Below are 21143 nucleotides of genomic sequence, written 5' to 3'. Positions count from 1 at the left end.
TCAGAACTCTGCACTCTACACGGAGTGGTAAAAAGTCCGCAAACTATGCAAGGGGAGCTGAATTTCATGCCTAGGTCTAGTTCTTGCCCTGGGGTCTGCGGATCCCCTAAGGACTGAATGCCTTCTCATCCGATATTGTTAACAAAATTAAATACCATTAGAAGTTTCATAAAGTATATATACATAAAAAAACAATATTTTAAACTTACATTTTGAAAACACTCTCTAAATGGAATTGAAATTGGTGGCTATTAGTGAAGTTGGTATCCTTAGTTTCATTTGTGGGTGCAGCACAAGTACATTATACAGAATCTAGTGTTGACAACTGGTGGCCTCAATTAAAGTACTGGTATACATGGACATAAAATAGAGCATGCATTGAAGCAAAAAAGACAAAGTGCTATGCTAGAGTTTAGCATAATGCATTAGCTTTTAGAAATAAAAACACATTCTACAAAACTCCAACCTTCTCATTTAATTTTAAACTCGAATGATTTATATATATATATATATATATATGTGAGAGAAGAACCACTTTACTGGAAAGTAAGTTGCGAGGACACAGCGGGGATCATTTCAGGAGACACCTTTATTCACAAGTACAGCTTGGCATGATGCATTTCGGCGTATCCGCCTTCTTCAGACGCCGCTGTTACTACATCCTATCCTTCTCCCTCCTTTGTGATTTCTCAAGCGCTCCCATTGGTGGGAGATCAGGTGACCCAGCTGTGAGACGATCCTGTAGTCAAATGTGAGCCTACAGTTCCCAGTGTGCATCTGTTCAAGTGAATGCGGTAGCTGGATCATTGCTGAAGTGTGCTTAGCAAAGGAGGAGCCGAGTAGCAGCAGGTAAGGATGTTTTTGAAAGTGTTAAAGTGGCTCCCTCCAGTCCCCTACGCCCGAGCCTCAAAGCAAAACCAAACCGGGCTGTGATATATTTTTTTTTATTTTTTTTTTTTTTATTGAGTTTTTACCCCTTTTTATATGACATGTACAGGGCACAATCAAGAAATAAGAACAAATAAGATTATGTAAAGTACATATATAAAATCACTCATTACTCATTACATAAATGCATTAATCTACATGCTGTTACATTCTTAAATCACGACTTAATTACTGGAGAACATAGTCATCTAATTACAATTTAATACTCAAAGAGAGAAAAAAAAAAAAAAACCAACAGAGGGAGATAGAAATCAGGAAGAAAAAAAGAAAAGAAAAAAGAGATAGTAAAAAGCAAAAAAGCTCCAAACACAAACAGCTCAACACAGTGAGTGTCTATCAGCTAACATTTCCTTCTTTCCATCGAGTAATTGGTTCCCAAATTTGTATACCTAGTTTCCTGATGAATGATTTATATTTTTTGTTCATGAATTAAATAAAATATTTCATAATTTTATATTTATTCGATCTATGCGTGTTTCCCTATTTGCGTATTGTTTTGAGGTTCATATTATTGGAATTACTTAGGCTGGGGTCCTCAACTTTCAGTAGAGATTCAGTGAGGGTCCTCAGAAGTGAGAATGTTAAGAACCTCTAATTTAAAGGCTATAGCCCCTATTGATGAATGAGGATCTTAATGTTCACTGGCCATCTCTAGACTGCTGCTTGGTCGGCTGTACCCCTCGGTCTAATGTGTGTTGGAACGCAATGCAAGAGAACGAGGTTTTCCGAAAAATTATGTTCTCAGACTGCTTGTACTCATTTCACATATACGTTAACCATACAATTATCATACCTGTTAGGAAAAAAATTGTAATGCTGAATTCACATCTCTTAGGGAAGAATACTTTGATCCTAGAGGTTAAATTATTTGATTACTCCTCAGATGTTCCCAAAGCAGTTTCCACTGATACTATTGTGTTTTAATGAAACAGCCGAATGATGGATATTAACCAAGCTGTGCGCTTTGCCTGAGGAGCCTAGATGTATTAAGAAATACATTATTTGTGTTCCAATCGTCAAAATGGATTAGAATCGCTATATACTCACTAACGATACCACAAACCGGAGCTGGTATTATCACTCCGGGGATACCTAGAGCTCAAGCGTGTTTGATGAAAAAGACACAGTCTAACTGACTAAAGTCCAGGTGAAATCCAGACTGAGAAAACTTTTAGAGGCCATGAAATCTAGAGTTCCCGACAACAGAAACCGCTGAAATTGTTCTTGTTGGTTTATGAACATTTCTGGAAAATTGTAGAGAAGAATTAGAATATGCAGAGAGTTCCAGGAGAACCGCAAACCATAGTTGATGTTCCTCAAATGGAGCTATTATGATGACTGACACCATCTGATTAGAGTCAGACAGCTGTAGGTCCTGGCACAACTGGAGAGGAAGCCTTGTGTAGGTTTTGAGGTGAGTCGTTTAGGCAAACATCTGTAGATTTCACAGTAGGATCTGGCCTGCAACTGAAACGTGTGGTAGTTGTGTGTGGATCATGAGAAAAAGGATCTAGACATTGTACATTATTTGCAAGACTGACCGGAGAAGACACCGTGGGCGCAACGGGCATGTGTGCCCCCGGGGCTCTTTCACATTACAAAAAAGGCTGCAGTTGCTTATGCGGCCGTTTCTGTAATACAGATACTGCTGGCACATATATAGCGTGGGCTCTTTCACTAGAAAGTGTTACCTCATTTGCATGGTGGTGTGGCTCCATTCAAATGAGGGCATCCGTTTGCCCCTGCGCCTGCGCCGTATTTTAGATACCGGCTCAGTGGCAAAGAAGGTGTCACTTACTATATTCCAAACTAATACTGAAGTGTCCATCCACTAGTGTGTTGTGCGTTTCTGGTACGGTGCTCCACCGTGATTGAAATGTGCCAACTTAGACAAAACTCATAAAAATATTTGGCCAAATCTGCTAAACGTTTGTCCAAGTTCCCCCGGGTTGATTGGTGTATCTACCATAAGATTGTTCATGAGGAAGAGGATACAGCAAATTGCTTTCCTGTTTCTGAAGTCTGGATGGCAAAAGAGCCAGTAAGCAGTACTACACAATCGCTGTGCCTTGTTGACTCTGTCTGAGACTATAAACCACCAGTCCAATACTGGCTGCAAAATGCTCCTCAACCTGACAATCTTGCTTTACATTCTAATAGCAGATCAGGGAAAAGATTGGAAATTGCTCTGCTTTTCCATCCCTAGATGTTTCAGCCACCAGAAAGCCTCTTACATTGTTTTCTAATCTGAAGGAATTATGTCGGGATGTTAAAGGACTTTTCTCCAGTATTAGGGGTGTCTTTCATAGATTCACATGCTTGAATATTCCCCGTCGTCGAAGTGGGAGTCCCACGGTAAATAAAATAGCAATAATGCTACATATATATAAATATATCTTCCTGATTTCGCCTCCAGCACACAGGACTCAGATCCAAAGAGACGATGCAGACCCAGATTCGTGCAAATATTCCTTTATTTCTTTACTCGCCCAAACACCACCGCCATGACGCGTTTCGGTCCCTCTCGGACCTTGATCACATGGGCATAACACCACTATTTAAAGTGACAGTGCAATTGTATAAAGTGCTAGACATGGATGAAAGACTTTGTTCCTGCTTTAATGCAGTTATATCTGTAAAATACAGATCTATACCTTTTCTTGGCTATTCCTTGAAGACCTCCTGTGCAAATATTGCTGTTAAATACATATTAAGGTACCAGATGTGCTTACATCACATGCAAAATCGCATTTCAAGTAAACATTGACAATAAATATCCACTTCATCGAATATAAGCATCAATAAATAATTATATAGTTAAATAATTAATTTCATTAATATTGATAAAACCACTTCAAGATATAATTTTAATTTAAAGGAACCTTAAAAAATATCGGCATGATTAAAAAATCTATGCTGTGTAAAAAGGTCCTCAAGAATGTTTCTGAAGAAAGGATTTAGTTTACTTGAAAAATGGTGAGTCACATCCGTGACCGGCACATGTGGAGGGTTATAGATAGCCTCTGCAATGAGCAAGTACAATAAAGTTGTTTACTTTTGAATACAGCCCTAGTGCGCAGACTACTGTGCATCCATGACACTAACATATAATTCAACCGTGTAGTGACTGCCCTAAACCCCAAGAAAATTGTGAAAGAGATAAATAGACATAATAATATACAATGTGATATAATTAAAATAAATTCATTACTCTTGCGGCCAAAGACTTATTCCTAAACGACGGACACCAGAAGATATTTACAGTTTTTAAAATTACTTTAAACCTCATATGTTGATTTACAAAAATGTATAAAAATCTTCTGTTGAATTCAACCCATTAGGGCTCTTAGTATCCATCTCAAGGATATATTTTGTTTCCAACCTCCTCAATTTGGCATTTCTATCTCCACCCCGTCTCAGAGGTAAAATGCAATCAATAATGTAAAATTTCAACAAGTCAGAATTTTTTGCATGTACTGCAGAGAAGTGACGAGCCACGGGGTATGATTCATCCCCATTTTTAATGGCCCGTAGATGTTGGAGAATTCTCTTGTGACACTGGGGTCTAGTGCTCCCTACGTATTTCAAACCGCAAGGGCACTCTAATACGTATACTGCATATTCTGATTTACATGTAAGCTTTTTGTCTATTTTCCTCGGTGTACTATGGAATGGGCTATGGTACTCGGTCTTATTGATGCCCTGCTTACATGCCTTGCACGTTGCACATTTGATGAATCCCTTGCTTTTAGCGAGCCAGTCTGAGGAGGATTTCATTTCCGGGCTACTCGAGACCAATGTGTTGCTCATTGAATTGGCTTTTCTGAATGTCAGATTGGGGGAGCGTGATAGTTTCTCTCCCAAAACTGGATCGTTCTTGATTAGAAGCCAGTTCCTGGTTATAATCTTCCTGATGGCCTGATGCTGGTCACTAAAAGTGAGAATAAGTCTCAAGGGCTGCTCATCAATGGGAATGTCTCTGGTTCTGTCTCTGGTCACCAATGCCTGTGCTCTACTTTGTGCGTTGGCCCTTCTGGTCGCACTGTCAATGGCTTTGGGGCTGTAACCCCTTTCAATAAACCTTGATCTGCATTCCTGCTGTGCTTTAAGGCAGTCAGTCTCCCTACTACAGATTCTCCTGATCCGCAACATCTCCCCATAGGGGATGCTGCGGATCAGGTGGGCCGGATGGTTACTGTCTGCATGTAGTACTGAATTGCCCGCCGTGCTTTTCCTATGTAGTCTGGTGTCAAGAGAATTCTCATTCACAAAAATCTCCACATCTAGGAACATGACAGAGGATTTGCTGATGTAACTAGTGAACTGTAAATTCATGTCAATAACATTAAGCAAGTTCACAAAATCCTGCGCTTCACCCTCAGTCCCACGCCAAATAAATAATAGATCATCAATATACCTGAACATAAATGCCACATGACTGTTAATGAATGAAAGATCTGCATTCAAAAGTGTCTGTCTTTCCCATAGACCCATGTGTAGGCAGGCGTAGCTAGGGGAAAAACATGCCCCCATAGCTACGCCCCTGATTTGTTGGTAAATCTGCTTGGAAAAAAGAAAGTAATTATTTTCCAGACACATGGTAATGATAGTTAGTAACATCCTGTTATGTTCAATGTAACACATGGGACGCTTTTGAAGGAAATAATCTACAGCTTTTAAACCGTCCCTATGATGTATGCTGGTATACAGTGACGACACGTCCATAGAAATGAGCACCATGTCTTCGCTCATTAAATATATATAAACATAATACCAGAAAAAGAAAGGAAATACAACTGAAATCCTCTAAAAACGATTCCTACATTGGAATGCAAGGCAAAGAGAAAAAACTATTTGTAACACATTAGTGTCATTATGTTAGTCCAAACTGCAGCCAATCAGGCGCCAGCACCCTCTAGAACCTTCTCCTCAGAAGCTCAAGCCCTCAGATTTTCTACCGCACGTCGTGTGAAGGGAGTCTCCCTGAGCCCTGCTCAGTTTTCTTCTCTTATCTTCTAGTTCCAGAACTTTCTACAACATGTCAAGTAAGAAGTCTTTATTTAGACCCTGCTCTTCTTGTGGGAAGCTGCGCCTTTTTGAAAAGGACCCACACCAGAAGTGTATTTATTGTTTGTACCCGGATCATGAGGCTGGCAGCTGCAAGTTTTGTAGAACCTTTTCTACCAAGACTCTTAAGGACAGGGAAGGCCGTCTACTCCTTTGGCTGCAACGTCTTAAGGACAAGGAGTCTGTACTGTCTGACGCTGAAAGTTTACATTCTGGTTTCTCTTCAGCAGCCTCAAAGCGTGGTAGTGCTCAGGAGGTTCCTTCTCCTTTCCTCAAGAAGCCTAAATTAGCCTTGTCTGTGGCTCCTGTGGTGTCTTCTGCCACTCCTACCACCTCTACGCCCACGAGACCTGGCTCTCGGGCGTCTTTGGCTGTCTCAAGGTGTTTTCACACCTCTTAAAGTTCCGCCGTCGACGGGAGCGTCGTCGAGCGCTCCGACGACGAGAGCGGCATTGCCAGCATTTTCGACGACGACGCTGACTACCACTTCAGCATTCTCTTCGTCGATGACGGTTTCGTCGTCAGCCTCGACGTCGACGAGGGTTTCATTGCCATCTAAGCCTGTCACGTCGACGATTCCTATCTCGTCGACGAAGAAGAGAGATTCGTCGTCGACAAAAGACCCGAAGACATCGTCGTCGTCGACGACGCCGTCGACTAAAGCCTCGTCGGCGAAGACGCCCTCGACCAAGATCTCGTCGACGAAGAAGATATCGTCGACGAAGACAGGCCCGTCGACGAAGACTCCGTCTACGGAGTCAGTACCAGCATAGACGACGGCCCTGTCGACGCCGACCCCGTCGACCACTTCATCTAAAGTGGCTCGCCCGTCGACAGTGACCCCGTCGACGACCACCTCGTCAACGAAGGTTTCTTCTAAGTTACCATTGACAACAGCTAAATCAGCCTCGTCGACGTTACCGGCGACGGCTCCGTCGACGGCCGCACTGATGTCGCTCGCATCTATGTCGTTACTGCCAATGAAGACCTCTAAATCTTCAAATCCTCGCACTACAGTACCCTGCCAACAGATTTCTGATCCAGAGCCTCAACCACCTTCTCCGATGTTCGCAACTACATCTGAGCATGATACAGACTCGGAGCATGAAGAGGACACGTTTGGGGCAGCACATAGTCCCTCTGATCTAATAATTAAATGTCAGGACACAGACTCTGACGATGGTGATGACCCCAATTTTCAACAAGAGGAGCATTTTACTCAAGCTCCTATCGCCACCATTCCTCTGACCTTAATTTCTAATCTCCAACATATGCTGGACGATTATAACCGCCGTTTTCCTGCAACACCGCAGATTACACCTGCGCAATCTCCCGCTCCTGTGGTACTACCTCCACCTTCATTGCCGCCTATCGTACCACCTGCGCCTTCGTCTCAGGTTCATAGAACAATTAGCATCCATACCACTGTATACCCGCGGGATGCGGATGATGAGGAGCTGATCGCAGAACGGGAGGAAGGTGAAGTCCCAGACAATACGGATGACGAGGCAGGTGACCAGGATATGGCCGAATGGGATGATTATCGGGCGCCCTCTCCTCAACCTGGTACCTCCAATGAGTCGCCACCAGTAGACATTGCCAGTTTCCACCTTTTAATGGATAAAGCGGCTCAGCGTTTCAAACTTCCACGATCACAACGTGAGGAGGATTGTTTTCTTTATGACTTTAAAGATAAACCTTATAAGCAGGTACACACAATCCCTATTATTGATTTTGTTTGGAAAGAGGGCATTAAACTAATGGATAATCCAAACTCCTTACCTGCTCAGATTCCGCGCCTTGAAAAGAAGTACAAGGCCCCTACTGGTTCTCCAGCTTGCCTGACTTCTCATCCCAAACCAGACTCTGTCGTGACTCAGGCCGCACAGCGTAGAGCACGGAATCCAGCGTCCCAAATCGCAGCCCCTCCAGATAGAGAGGGTCGACGCTTAGATGCAATTGGCCGCAAGTTCTCAACGATGGCTTCAACATCTGTCCGGGCCGCCAATGCCTTAGCCATCTTGGGACGTTATGACCGGCAGATGTGGTCGGACATTGCAGATTACATGGCACTCATCCCTGATGCTTCCAAAGCTGACACACAACAGATTCTCCGCAATGGTCAAAGGACGTCGGAAGAAATTATCGACTGTGCGGTCCATATTGCTAACACAGGTTTCCGCCTCCTTGCCAGTGCAGCGGCACTCCGCCGACAAGGCTGGCTGAAGTCCACCTCCTTCCGGCAGGAAGTCCAAGCCAAAATACTGGATATGCCATATGATGGGGAATCGTTATTCGGATCCCATATCGATGATGCCCTTGAGTCCATCAAGAAGGACACTGATACGGGGAAGTCCTTGGGCACACTGCAATTTCGGAAGCAGTCCTTTTCGAGGTGCACGCGGACGCGGCACTTCTTCCAACTTTCGAGGTGGGCAACAATACCGCTCCTACAATCAGAGCGGCCAACGTTACACGTCCAATCAGCAATCTCGACAACAACCCTCCAAGTCATACAGAGGAAAGTCGTCCTATCGTGTCGCCAATCAGAAACGCCAATGACTTTTGCCACTCTCAAAGTGTTGGAGGACGAATCTCTCTGTTTTATTCCCAGTGGTCCTCGATCACCTCGGACCGCTGGGTTTTGGACATTGTCAAACGGGGTCATACCCTGGAGTTTACAGAGATTCCTCCTTGCACTCCTTGCACTCCACCTCGTGGCCCACCTCCTCCACATCTCGAGGAGCTTTACCATCAGGTCCATCTTCTTGTGTTAAAGGGTGCAGTCGAAGTGGTTCCGAAACATCAAAGAGGGAGAGGTTTTTACTCTCGATTCTTCCTCATACTCAAGAAGAACGGAGATTGGCGACCCATTCTGGATCTGAGGGCTCTCAACCAGTTCCTGAAGTCTCAAACATTCCGTATGCTGACGCTACTGGAAGTCCTGCGTCTTTTATCCAGCGAGGATTTTATGACCACCATAGATCTTCAAGACGCATACTTTCATGTTCCGATAATCACACAGCATCGCCAGTACCTGCGTTTCAAAGTGGGACCAATGCATTTTCAGTTCAAAGTTCTACCCTTCGGACTACGCTCAGCTCCTCGTGTGTTCACGAAGGTACTGGCCCCGGTGGTGGCTCACCTGCGTCTACAAGGAGTTCAGATCTTTCCCTATTTAGACGACTGCCTTCTCAAGTCTCAATGCCACCATCAGCTGGGTCGGGACACGCACCTTTGCCAGCAAGTGTTTCGCTCTCTGGGGTTGACCATCAACATCCAGAAGTCACAGTTTGCATCTCTGCAGACCAGATCCTTCCTGGGAGCGATCCTAGACACGCAGCTCTCACAAGCGTTTGTCTCGGAAGAGCGGCGTCTGAAGATCCTTCGTCTGGTCTCACTCATTCGACGAAAACAGTCCGTTTCTGTTCGGACGTTAAAATCGTTCTTGGGAATGGCTTCATCGTGTATCGCACTGACCCCAAATTGCAGGCTGCGCACCCGTCCTATTCAGGAAGAACTGGACTTACAGTGGCGTCAGGTCTCCGGATCCTTCAATTACCTAGTTGCCGTCACAGCTCGCATGAAAAGGAGCCTGTTTTGGTGGGCGCAGCCCGCAAATCTGAAAATGGGTGTGTCCTTCCTCGATCATGCTCCAGACCTTACGCTGACGACGGACGCCTCCTTAGAGGGGTGGGGCGCTCATCTCCAGGGTCTCTCCATCAAGGGCAAGTGGTCGCCGATGCAGCGCACGTGGCATATCAACAGGCTAGAATTGATGGCGATTTTCCTAGCGCTCAAATCCTTCCTCCCAGTTGTTCACAGGGAGTCAGTGCTAATCCAAACAGACAACACCACCAGTATGCACTACGTGAACAAGCAAGGGGGGACCAGGTCTCCACCTCTGTCCCGCTTGGCCCAGTCGATCTGGGATTGGGCTCTTCGCCATCACATCACCTTAACAGCTGTCCACCTTCCGGGTGTGTCCAACCTCCTGGCGGACTCTCTAAGCAGGTCCACTTCCTCAACACACGAATGGGAACTGCACCAACCGACTCTAGATCTTGTATTCCGCCAATGGGGTCACCCAGATCTCGATCTCTTTGCAACACCGGAGAATCGGAAATGCCCGTCCTATGCAAGTTGGCATCCCCACCCAGGGTCCTGCGGGAATGCCCTTTTGATCAACTGGTGCGATCTATTCGCTTATGCTTTTCCACCGCTCCCATTAATACCGCGGGTACTGTGGAAGATGCGGAGGCAGCCCTGCCACATCCTGTTGATCGCACCTCGTTGGCCCAGACAGGCATGGTTTTCGGAACTGCTTCTAATGTCCCAGTGCGAGCCCATTCCTCTACGTCCTCGTCCGGACCTTCTAACTATGGACAAGGGCTTGGTGTGTCATCCGGATCCCTCAACACTACAATTGTGGGCATGGAACCTGAGCACCTTGAGTTCGCTGGCTTGAACATATCCCAGGAGTGCAGAGACATCTTAGCTCATGCCAGAGCTCCGTCTACCATCAAGACTTACAAACTTAAATGGAAGCGTTTCTATCATTGGTGCACTACGGCCAATATCCATCCCATCCATTCCACTCCTGAGCAGCTCCTTCCATTCTTTTTGAGCCTCGCTCAATCGGGACTCTCTCATGCTACACTGAGAGTTTTCTTAGCTGCAATATCTCGATTCCGACATGATGGCTCTTCATCCCTCTGTTCATCACGCGTTATACGCCAATTCTTCAAAGGGCTCTTCCGCAAGTTCCCACCTGTGCGTCGCCCTCCTCCAGCTTGGCACCTCAATGTGGTACTGTCCCAACTTATGAAGTCACCATTTGAGCCTATCCATAGGGCGGATATTAAATTCATCACCTGGAAGGTTGCACTTCTTCTGGCTTTGACCTCATCTCGTTGCGTGAGCGTCCTTCACGCGTTTACTGTTAAACCGCCTTATCTACAGTTCAAACCTAACGGAGTGGCACTTCGTACCAACCCTTCTTTCCTACCTAAAGTGCCTACAGATTTTCATTTGAATGAGCCTGTGTTCCTCAAGACTTTCTTTCCGGACCCAAAATCTCCGGCGGAGCAGCGCTTACATTCTCTGGACATCAAGCGATGTCTTAAATTTTACATTGACAAAACTGCCCTCTTCCGCAAGTCTGACCAACTGTTCATTGCCTACGGACGACTGCGGAGGGGACATCCAGTTTCAAAACCGTCTATTGCCCGGTGGCTTTCCTCAGCCATTGCATTCTGCCACCAACAAGCGGGCAAACCATTGCAGTCCTCAGTGAGGGCTCATTCTACGAGGGCGATGTCTTCATCCACCGCCTTGTTTGCTGGTGTGCCACTACATCAGATCTGCCGTGCAGCGACATGGTCCAGCAGGCACACTTTCACCAAACATTACTGTTTGGATGCCATCAATGAAGCGGATACCGCAGTGGGACAGGCAGGGCTTCGCCATCTTTTTCAGTAAGGTGAGCCTCTGTTCCCTCCTCCTTTATGTTTTCTGTGATTGCTATGATGTGTTATATGACTGTATTATTATTATTAGTACTGTCTTGCATTCTTCTTATGCCTGGCAATCTCAGTTCTAGGAGGTTACTGCTTTCTATTCTATTCAAGCATGTGAATCTATGAAAGACACCCCTAATACTGGAGAAGAACAATAGATTCACATGCGACCCACCCTCCTCCCCTCAGAGGCTCTCTTCTCCTCATACACTCTTGGTTACTTTGTGCTACGAAAATCTGAGGGCTTGAGCTTCTGAGGAGAAGGTTCTAGAGGGTGCTGGCGCCTGATTGGCTGCAGTTTGGACTAACATAATGACACTAATGTGTTACAAATAGTTTTTTCTCTTTGTCTTGCATTCCTATGTAGGAATCGTTTTTAGAGGATTTCAGTTGTATTTCCTTTCTTTTTCTGGTATTATGTTTATATATATTTATATATATGTAGCATTATTGCTATTTTATTTACCGTGGGACTCCCACTTCGACGACGGGGAATATTCAAGCATGTGAATCTATGAAAGACACCAATACTGGAGAACCACCTGTTTACAGGTAAGTAACAATTGTTCATCTTAAGTGGCAGATTTCCAGTCTCCGGGGAGTTTTGTAATGTAGATCACCTGAAACATTGCTTCTATAGAAGATGCGTAAAGCCCAACTACAGTGGCTTATTTGTATGCGTGAAGCAAGAAACATATGCATAAGGGACAATTTTATCTAAACAGTCCTGAAAAAATGTACTTTCATTTTACTAGGTGAGTGAGTACATGTGCCAACTTTGTAAAAAAAACACGTTGAGTTCGTAGACCCCTCTAATGCTTGGTCTTAAGGCAAAACCTCAAGAGATGTAGATTACATCTATTCAGAATCATGTGTGGTGAGTATGAAGAATGACTTGGGGAAACAGGTTTGTTGCCTAGCTGGAAGAGAAACATTTAGCCAATGCTTTCTACATCACATTTAGTGACCTGTGGATCTTAGCGCTTTTTGTCTCAGCTTCTTTACCACTGACTGCAGTAGAGTGTACAAGCTTGAGACTGGCCCACATTAAAGGGGCTGGTGTTAAAGAAGTGTGGGGACTGGAAAATTTGATTTTTTTTAAAAAAATATTGAAATCCTTTAGCACATCATGCTAAAGCAATTTCTCTATAATCTTGTACAGATCACTTGTTTTGTAAAATGGCAAATCTTGCAATTAGCAGGAAATTCATGAGGATGGGACAGTGCTTTATGGAATGCCCTAGGTTGTGTAGTCACTGTATATGACCATCGCACAGTGGCTTCTGCAGCACACTTCTTGGAGGATTGCTTTGAAGAAGAAATCCCTATGGGAAGGAGCACTTTGGACTGATGTTGCAGACGTTTGGAGGCATTTTGTATTACGAAAAGCGTTTTTATTTTTTTAGAGTCCTCCATACTAATCTGTTTGGTTTTAGGGGAATTCTGCACACTCTCATTCGTGTGGGAGTCCTAAAAAATTATCTGTGTACAATTTTTTGACTTTTGTTTTGAAAAATAAGGCAATTGTGGTTTGGGGGTAAGCACCAAAGAATGTTAATTCTAGTCTGTTTCTCAATTAATGAGAATTTCTTTTTTGTTGTAGGTACAAGAAAAAATGGCTGAAGGATTCCCCAAAAGGAGGAAAGCTCCACTTTGTTTTCCCCTTCTGTCCACTGAGTAAGATGACCCCAGAAGATCTGCAGCCTTCGCCAAACAGCATCCCGCTGGTGTCTCCTCCATCGTCTCCCGTCAGTGATGGCCCTGCAGATGCCAGTGGAGACTCTTTCTCGCCGGGTAGTTATGATGTCACAAATCTGAACTACTTCTTTTTCTCCAGGTAGCAGTGGCATCATTGTGATGCTGGGAGTTTCATGGCAGACATGTGTTCAGCTCTCAGAGACAATGTTGTGCAAATCGATTGTATCCATTGATGAGTATTTCGTGCAAGACAAAGACCTTTGGCATTCTTTGGATTAAGGGTGCTTTAGCGTACAGATCCTCCCAGTTAGGATTTGAGGTTACGATTATATGCAGTTGTTGCGAGGCTCCGACGAGAAACCCCCACTGCACGATTCTCCTCCATAAGCATCTTGGACAATTTGGAACCCTTGTTTACAGTCTCCTTTGTTAAGACTGGTCATCAAACACATAAGCACGCTCTGTCACTAGAGAAATATCAACAAGAAAAACAAGTCACTTTTCATAAGGTTTATACAGTGATGCCATGATGAACTGATTGGCCAGCTATAAGCCTAACGAGTCAATGGAAATTGTTGACATTGTGTTTTCATCTCGTTGATGTCCTTGGATGTCGCTGGATTAGGAACAATCGTGTCAGTACTTCCGGGTTATGAAGTATTTTAGAAACAGGCTAATGCACATTCTGTCTAGCCTCCTCATCCACACCTACATTATGTGTAGGTGTGGTCTTGTCGTACAGATGATGGATGTTTTGTGATCTTTGGAAAATCGCTTAATTCCCTATTGGCCCATTTACAATACCTGTGAAAACCAGGCAGCACTTCCAAATGGAGAGAATGCCGGCTTCGGTTTAAATATCTGGACTTTTACATTAGGAGAAAGAATCTCTCTCCATGACTGTGAGCAGTTTCAGGCAATTCTGATTTTGTCTTGAGGGTTTGGAATGTTCCTCCTTGCTAAATGGAAATTGATACTACAGAAATTCCCTCTTTTCAACAGTTCCTATCATTATTTGACTTGAAATTCTAAGATCGTTGCTGATGTAGGAATTGGTTTTCGGAGCCTGGTCTCACCTTGTGTCACTAACTAGCAGACGATTTTGCAGCTTTTTAATTATCCACCACTCTCAACCACAAGTGTTATTACAGAGGCATCTCACCAAGCCCGACATCTTTGACGTCACTCCATGACCTCCCAGATTCATATCGATAACAGCATGAAACAAACAATTCTTTGATAGAGAATTTGCTAATTTCATAACATACTTTGAGGTGAGCAAAACGTCACTTCAGTTTTGCAACGAGATGCCTTCCATCACATCTCACTTCATATATGTAGGAATTACAGAGGACAGGTCTCAAGGAGATGCAAACATTAACTTTATCCCTACTCACATACTGCCTACCACACGATTTGTGTTTTCAGTGATTCACAAATGAAAGGGTTTAACAAAGGATTGATGCCAGATCGTCATTGAAGTTGTGAGATTTCTTCTTTTCCTCCCAGGATTATCTCCCAGTAAAGTAATTGAGAAGTCAAGTTGTAAAGTTAATTCTCCTTTCCTCCTTGCTTCCCTTCTGTTGCTGGCTCATCTCCTCCCCTCTGCCACCCATATTGAAGGTTAGTCCCTTCCCTGATCTTTTCTCTTCTCCATGGCCCTTGTCCTTCATGTTTCCTCTTTCTATGTCTCCTTTCCTTCCTTTTCCTAATGCAAAGCGCTTGCTCAGTGCATCTTTATCTATGCTTTGTCTTCTGCCAATTGCACATCACAGGTTTCTTTCTTCCTTTGACCTTGTTATTCTTTTTCTCTTGATTGTGCATCAATTTTGGCAAGTTGGGTTGTGGCTCCAGTCAATCAATCAATTAGTGTTCTAGTAAAGTTCAACTACTCACCCGTAAGGGTTTCAAGGTGCTGAGAGGGGGGGATCTGCTGTTCAGTCAAAGAGCCAGGTCTTGTGGTCCTTCCTGAATTGAGGCAGAGATGGAGAATGCCTGAGATGCAGAGGTAGGGAGTTCCAGATCTTTGCAGTGATGTAGGAGAAGGTTTCTCCAGTGAGGGATAAAGCACTCTTCATCTATCCGGCATGTTTAAAAAAATGTACTTTCTCGTCCTCCTTTACTCTACTGACCATTTTTTCAAACTTTGCTGCTATCCACTTCCGGTGTTTGAACCGCTCACTCCATCACCTCTCTTACATTTATCACTCATTGTAAATATTGTTCATATTTTGAAACTGTAAATATGTCAATAAATGTATTCACGGTGATGACACAAGTTGGTATTTCTCATCTGACTGAAAATGCTATGGTATGACACTTGTATTTGCACTGACTGAGTAATGAAGCCCCTAGAACAGATGTGCTGTACAATGTAACAAGTCTGTACATAAAACCTTACAATTGGGCAGCCGTGGCCTGTGCAGGTAAGAGCTAGAGGGCCAGGTTGGGGGTGATTTTGACAGACGGTGACGAGGGAAAATTAATTATTTATTTAATTTTCCCTCATGGTTGTATGTCGAATCCCCCCCCCCCCCCCCCCCTACCCGGCCCCACCACTCTTACCTGCACGGGCCATGGCTGCAATTGGGTGAAGACACATGGATTAGTCAAGAATACAGGAGCTTGAGTCATGGGAATGCAGTCATCCCTAAATATTGCTCTTGTCTGGTTTTGTGGAAATTCCCAATATTCATCAATTGATCTTATGAACACATTTGTTTAGAGAGTGCCTAAAGCTTACTGCATGTGAGATGGAAAACTTTTCTTACAATCATCTATATCTTATACTGGTCCTGAGACAACTTGCTTCAGGTTAGAGGGAAGACCTGTCTTGTAGAGTCCTATATCATAGATAGATCTGAAGAAAACTTTGCTCTGGTGAGAGGGGATACTCTTCTTTAAGGGAATCATGTGATATGCAGATCTGACCAAAGTTTTTTTCAGGTGAGAGAGAACACCTGTTTCATATTCAGATGAGAAGAGGGTTTGCTGCAGGTGAGAGGAACACTGGTCCTGTAGGACACTACAGCATATAAAGACCTGGCGAAAGCTTTCCTCAGGGGAGTGGGAGCACTTGCTTTATAAGAAACAATATCAAAAGCCTAACTGAAGAAATCAATGAATTGAGGAGCAAGACCAATATGACATCCTTTCAGAGAGAGCTTTGAACCTATCCCTCTTGTCATCTTGAATGATTTTCTCTAAAACTGTACATGAATTGTTTGACTTTTTCCTAGCGCCTTAAAACCCTACTCGGAATGCGATGCTTATTAGGAGATAAGATACAATAACAGATGAGGATCAGCAGAAAGTTTGGTCAAATCGAGTTTAAAGAGTCAGTAGGGAGCTTTGGGGCGGGAACTGTAGGTTGAGTATTGATTTCAGGTAAAAGAGAAAGATGTTGAGTCTCTCGATGAAGGCCGGATGGGCGCTACTCCATGGCTATGCACCGGTACACTGTCACATAGTTTGGGGTATTGCACTACAAAGCATTTGCCCCTGCGGCTGAAGGGTAATAGTAGGAGGAGGAAGAGCTAGGCCATTGACGCTGGCTCAGATGAGGCACCATCCTTTATCTTGAGATCACAGTGGCGGTGCCTAAGCTGGATTTGTTAGAAAGACACATTATCTGGAAATGGGGGTGCCTTCCTTGCCAGCAGCCACTATGTATGTGTTGCAAAGGGCAGGGTGACCCAGTCTCCTTTCCTTAGTCACACAGCCAGATATGCATCTATATTTTGTATTATGTAGACTGTGCCTGTATGGTGTTTGGGGAAAACTGGTATGCAGGACACGGCATAACCTCACTTAGCATTTGTTACGGTGATTAAAATGGTGCAGTTGCGGCCAAGATGCATGAGAGATTTGTTGCATCCTTCTTAGCTGGTAGTTGGTTCTCTTGGCTCACTCGAGTATTTAGGCTGAAGGCCCTGTAGAGGTGACCAACTAGGTTTCTGGCAAAGGGGTGAGGGAGCCAGAATGATTGAAGAAGGTCATTAGATATATGCTAAGTAGTTTGGACCACGCAGAACTATCTTGGTTTGGAGCCATTCACTTTGCGAACACCGCAGTCCACCCACTCTTCCAGGATGTTCAGACCTCTGCTCCCTTCCTCAAAGAAACTAAGTGGACACTTCACTTGCTGTAAACCGGTGGCATTTATGCAGAAGTGGGAGGGTAGGTTTGCTGTATAAGTGTGACAACATGTGGAAGAGGATATGAATTGAGAGAGGTGAGGGATTAGGGGACTCCAAAAGTCAAATTTGTCAAGAAAAAGTGACCTTCTCTGACCTGTGGAATTGAGCCACTAAAGTTCCTTCAAGAGGTTTTGAGAGCCAATGGAATCAGGCATAGTTGCAGAGCCTGGTTGGCTCAAGTGGCACTGTTTTGGAGAAGGTGGAGGAGGACTGCCTGTTTGAAAGCTGTGGTAACTGTAAATGTCACATTGATCTCTGAGCAAGGTGGAGTGAACTAGGTGAAGGTAACAAATTCCTTTTTTCATGCGGTAGAGATGGCATGACCTGGAGCTTGTGAAAGCCTCTGGGTCTCAATGAGGTCTTCCGTGCAGGTAGTGTCAATGCTGTTAAAGCGGAACTTGATGCTAGTGGCTGGTTGGCTGTTGGCTGGAGTGAAAGTTTAGGGAGACAGGTTTGTTTACTTGAGAATGGTTGATGTCGTAGGCCCACATCAAAGGGGCAGACGGCCACCAGGTCAGTGGACACCAGTGCTTAATTTGAGCCAGTGGTTTCTGGTGCTCGGTACCTGCACTTAATTGTCATCACTTGCGCTTATGACAGTCTGCCACATGGTGGCACTGTCTGCCTAATTTAGATAAGAGCACAACAACAACTGTTTATTAATTCAATGTACATTAACAATGATTAATACTTGCCAACAAGCCATACTTGTAGCTTTGGGGGCCTGAAATAGTATGGGTTGTCACAAATGTAAGGGTGTGATGGTTAGTAGTTGTGTTCATAGTGTGATTGGTAGTGCTGGCAGGAACAATATACGGTGCAATGGTGCTTGCCTTTTGCCTTTTTAAAGCAACCACTGGTGTGGCGGTTGCTCTGAAGACTGCTGAGCGGGCACCATGTTTGCTGGAGCCCACTTAGCAAGCTTTTCTGTTTTTCAAGAATAAACTCCCAAAGGATGAGTTTGTTCTTGAAAAACAAAAAAGTCAATAGTTCTGATGAACAAGGAGATTGCGTCCTGCATTGTGCGGCCATTGTGCCAGCCTGGGATGGGCCATGGCTTGCATGGTGGTCTCATATAGCGAACTCTCCTGATGCCGGTCTGCTCTTAATAGGCCGTTCGACTATAGTTTAGACCTTTGGCCCAGTGCTGCATGGGTAATCAGGTCAAGAGTTTCTGATGCCAACGCCCGCTGAGCTGCTGCCATTAGAAACCCTGCGGTTCCACCACCTCTAAATGGAGGGTGGGAAGCACACATTTGGCGGAATTGGTGAACCACCAATATATGTTAGTTCACCTGCTAAATGAGGCCCTTAGACTTTTTCAACAAAGAGGCTCTTAAAGTTGGAGTGTCGGTCTTGGGAGGGTTTGGGCAGTCAGAGCAGCTTGGTGGCAGTGCGCGGAGTGATTACAGTCTGTAAGAGTGTGCTTTTCTGTTGGCAGAGTCAAGGAAGGATTTCCCAGGTGAGAATAAAATCCAGATCAATTCTGTAGGCCAAAAGTTCAGTTTAGATGATGGGAAACACCTGGCCTACAAGGCTAAGAATGCTTTGCTACGGTGCTTAATTTGTGCCGGTGCTTAGCTTGCCTGTTCTCGGCGCAGGTCCTTATTTTAAAACTCCGGCAGTTTTTTTTTACCAAAGTGAAGTCTACCACATGGTGGTGCTGTCTGCCCCCTTTTTTAACTGGGCAAATCAGCATATGGGTATATTAAAAAATGTACTTTACAAATATGATAAAACTAGAAAATTCAGGCCTTCCATACATCTTGAGTTGACCTGGAATAGTTCAAAATGTAACCATTGTATGAGTGTGGTGGCTAGAAAGGTAAAGGTGGCACCGGCATTTGGCAGCAGTGGCAGGAACTGTGGTTGGTGCTGCTTGACGTACAATCCTGAGAAATACCTCAAGCCCTGGCACCCATTTTTTTACGAATTAAACACGCCTGTGTTCCATGAAAGTGGGTACTCTCCAAAATAAGGCCTATATGGTATAGATTTGCCTAACACATGCTTGACTCAACCTCAAACTACCAAAGATAGATCTTCAGATGAATGAACTATTGCAAAAATCTGATTGACCTTTGCTCATCACAAGTTCGAATCCCTGTGGGCACCTTTTATCCTTATAAAAAAAGAAGTGCCCCTTATTTGGGGAACTAAACCAACAATTAATTGGCAACCTTAACCGGTGGCAGCAAACTTTAGGTTTATCAAAGTTTACAGCATTCAGCTCTTTATTATTTTTATTTTTAAATAATTTTAGGGACTGGCCCGTTGGTCCAGGCGAGAAGGGGTGGGCATATGTCTGTGGTAAAAATCACACCGTGTTTAGAGACTTCTCTTTCGCAATCTTTGGTGGCTTGTAGCATGTGCAAACGTTTCTCAGAGTCAACATGTGGTGTCACAAAAAACTCGGGCCTTCTGCTGTACCCATCCTTTGTCTGTCTATCAGCCCACCACAGGAAACCACAGACCATTCTGAAGCAACTGTTCCAGCCAGTTCCTCTTTTGAAAAGAGAATTTCGTTCATGAAAATCTGCATAGGAAGCAGATGTCCCACACAGGGCTGATGACTCAGGAGGCGAGGTGGAATGTAGTCGGTCTTAGAGGAGGTAGGGGTGTGAAGTGGGAAGGGAGCACCACACTGAGAAAGCTGCTGTGGTATTGGATATGTGAAATTCTTTAATTTCACACATAGGTCAATGTTCATTAACTGTATGTTACTATTTTTCAAAGTGCCCAGGTGTTAGAAAGTCACAATTTCTAGATCAGTAGTTGTTTTGTATTGTAGTTGCATTTATATAGCGCATATTACCCCCGATGAGGCGTCAAAGCTTTTTACGGCGAGTAGTACGCTACTCCGGAACCCATAAAAGATTAGTGGTGAATTAGTATAGGGAGATATTAAAATGTAATTTGACTGGTGGTTATGTTAGTCATTTATTTGGATTCAGAAGGATATTGCAGGGATAGAAGAGGGAAAAGGTTTGCATTTATATAGCGTTTGCTACCCCTGATGAGGAGTTGAAGTGTATTTTTTGGCGGATAGCACGCTACTTTGGAACCCATAAAGGATTAGTGGTGAATTAGTATAGTGAAATAGGAAAGAAATTTGAAAGGTGAATATGCTAGTCAGGTATTTGAATTGAGAAGGATAGTTGAGGGATAGAAGAGGGAATTGTTTGCATTTATATAGCGCTTGCTACCCCTGATGAGGTGTTGAAGCGCTTTTTCGGCGAGTAGCACGCTACTCCTGAACCTATTAAGGATTAATGGTGAATTTGTATAGTGAAATATGAAAGTAATTTGAGGGTGGATATCTCAGCCTGTTATTTAGATTGAGAAGTTTAGTGGAGGGATGGAAAAGTATCATCCAGCACATCCATCGACTATCAATACATCGCCATGGGAAAAATCCATAGGGAGGTATAGATTTACTATTCTCAATTTCAGATGTACTCACTTTAATGACATGTTGGTTGTGGAGACCTTATAACGGGAGGTCAGTCATATAAATTTACTCTTGTTCGATCACACTACCAAAGGATAACACCAGTCCTTCTAACTCAACCTCTCCCTCACTTTAGCGTCAGTCCCTTCGATGAAGGCGTCACATGATAAATTAATCTCATGCAGCAACTGGCGTTCAACGAAGCAGGGCGCAACTATCGTGCCTGCCATCAAATAGACCTGGCCTGTCTTCTGCTCTGCG

At 44.1% G+C, this 21143-nt stretch overlaps 1 protein-coding gene across 2 annotated transcripts in view; it reads left to right on the top strand.

The window, feature by feature from the left end:
* The window catches only part of IL6R (interleukin 6 receptor), a 161009-nt gene extending 145499 nt beyond the window's left edge, over window positions 1-15510 (top strand). Inside the window, exon 11 of one of the 2 annotated variants that reach the window (XM_078671527.1) lies at window positions 13138-15510. In XM_078671527.1, the coding sequence (XP_078527653.1) occupies window positions 13138-13375 (238 nt within the window). In that variant the 3' untranslated portion in view covers window positions 13376-15510. The remainder of the gene's footprint in view (window positions 1-13137) is intronic. The other variant, XM_078671528.1, reaches the window with a different exon arrangement.
* Window positions 15511-21143: the final 5633 nt, after the last annotated feature.

Source organism: Lissotriton helveticus, chromosome 12 (genome assembly GCF_964261635.1).
Source record: "Lissotriton helveticus chromosome 12, aLisHel1.1, whole genome shotgun sequence".
Lineage (NCBI taxonomy): Eukaryota > Metazoa > Chordata > Amphibia > Caudata > Salamandridae > Lissotriton > Lissotriton helveticus.
This window is presented reverse-complemented; position numbering and strand designations above follow the sequence as displayed.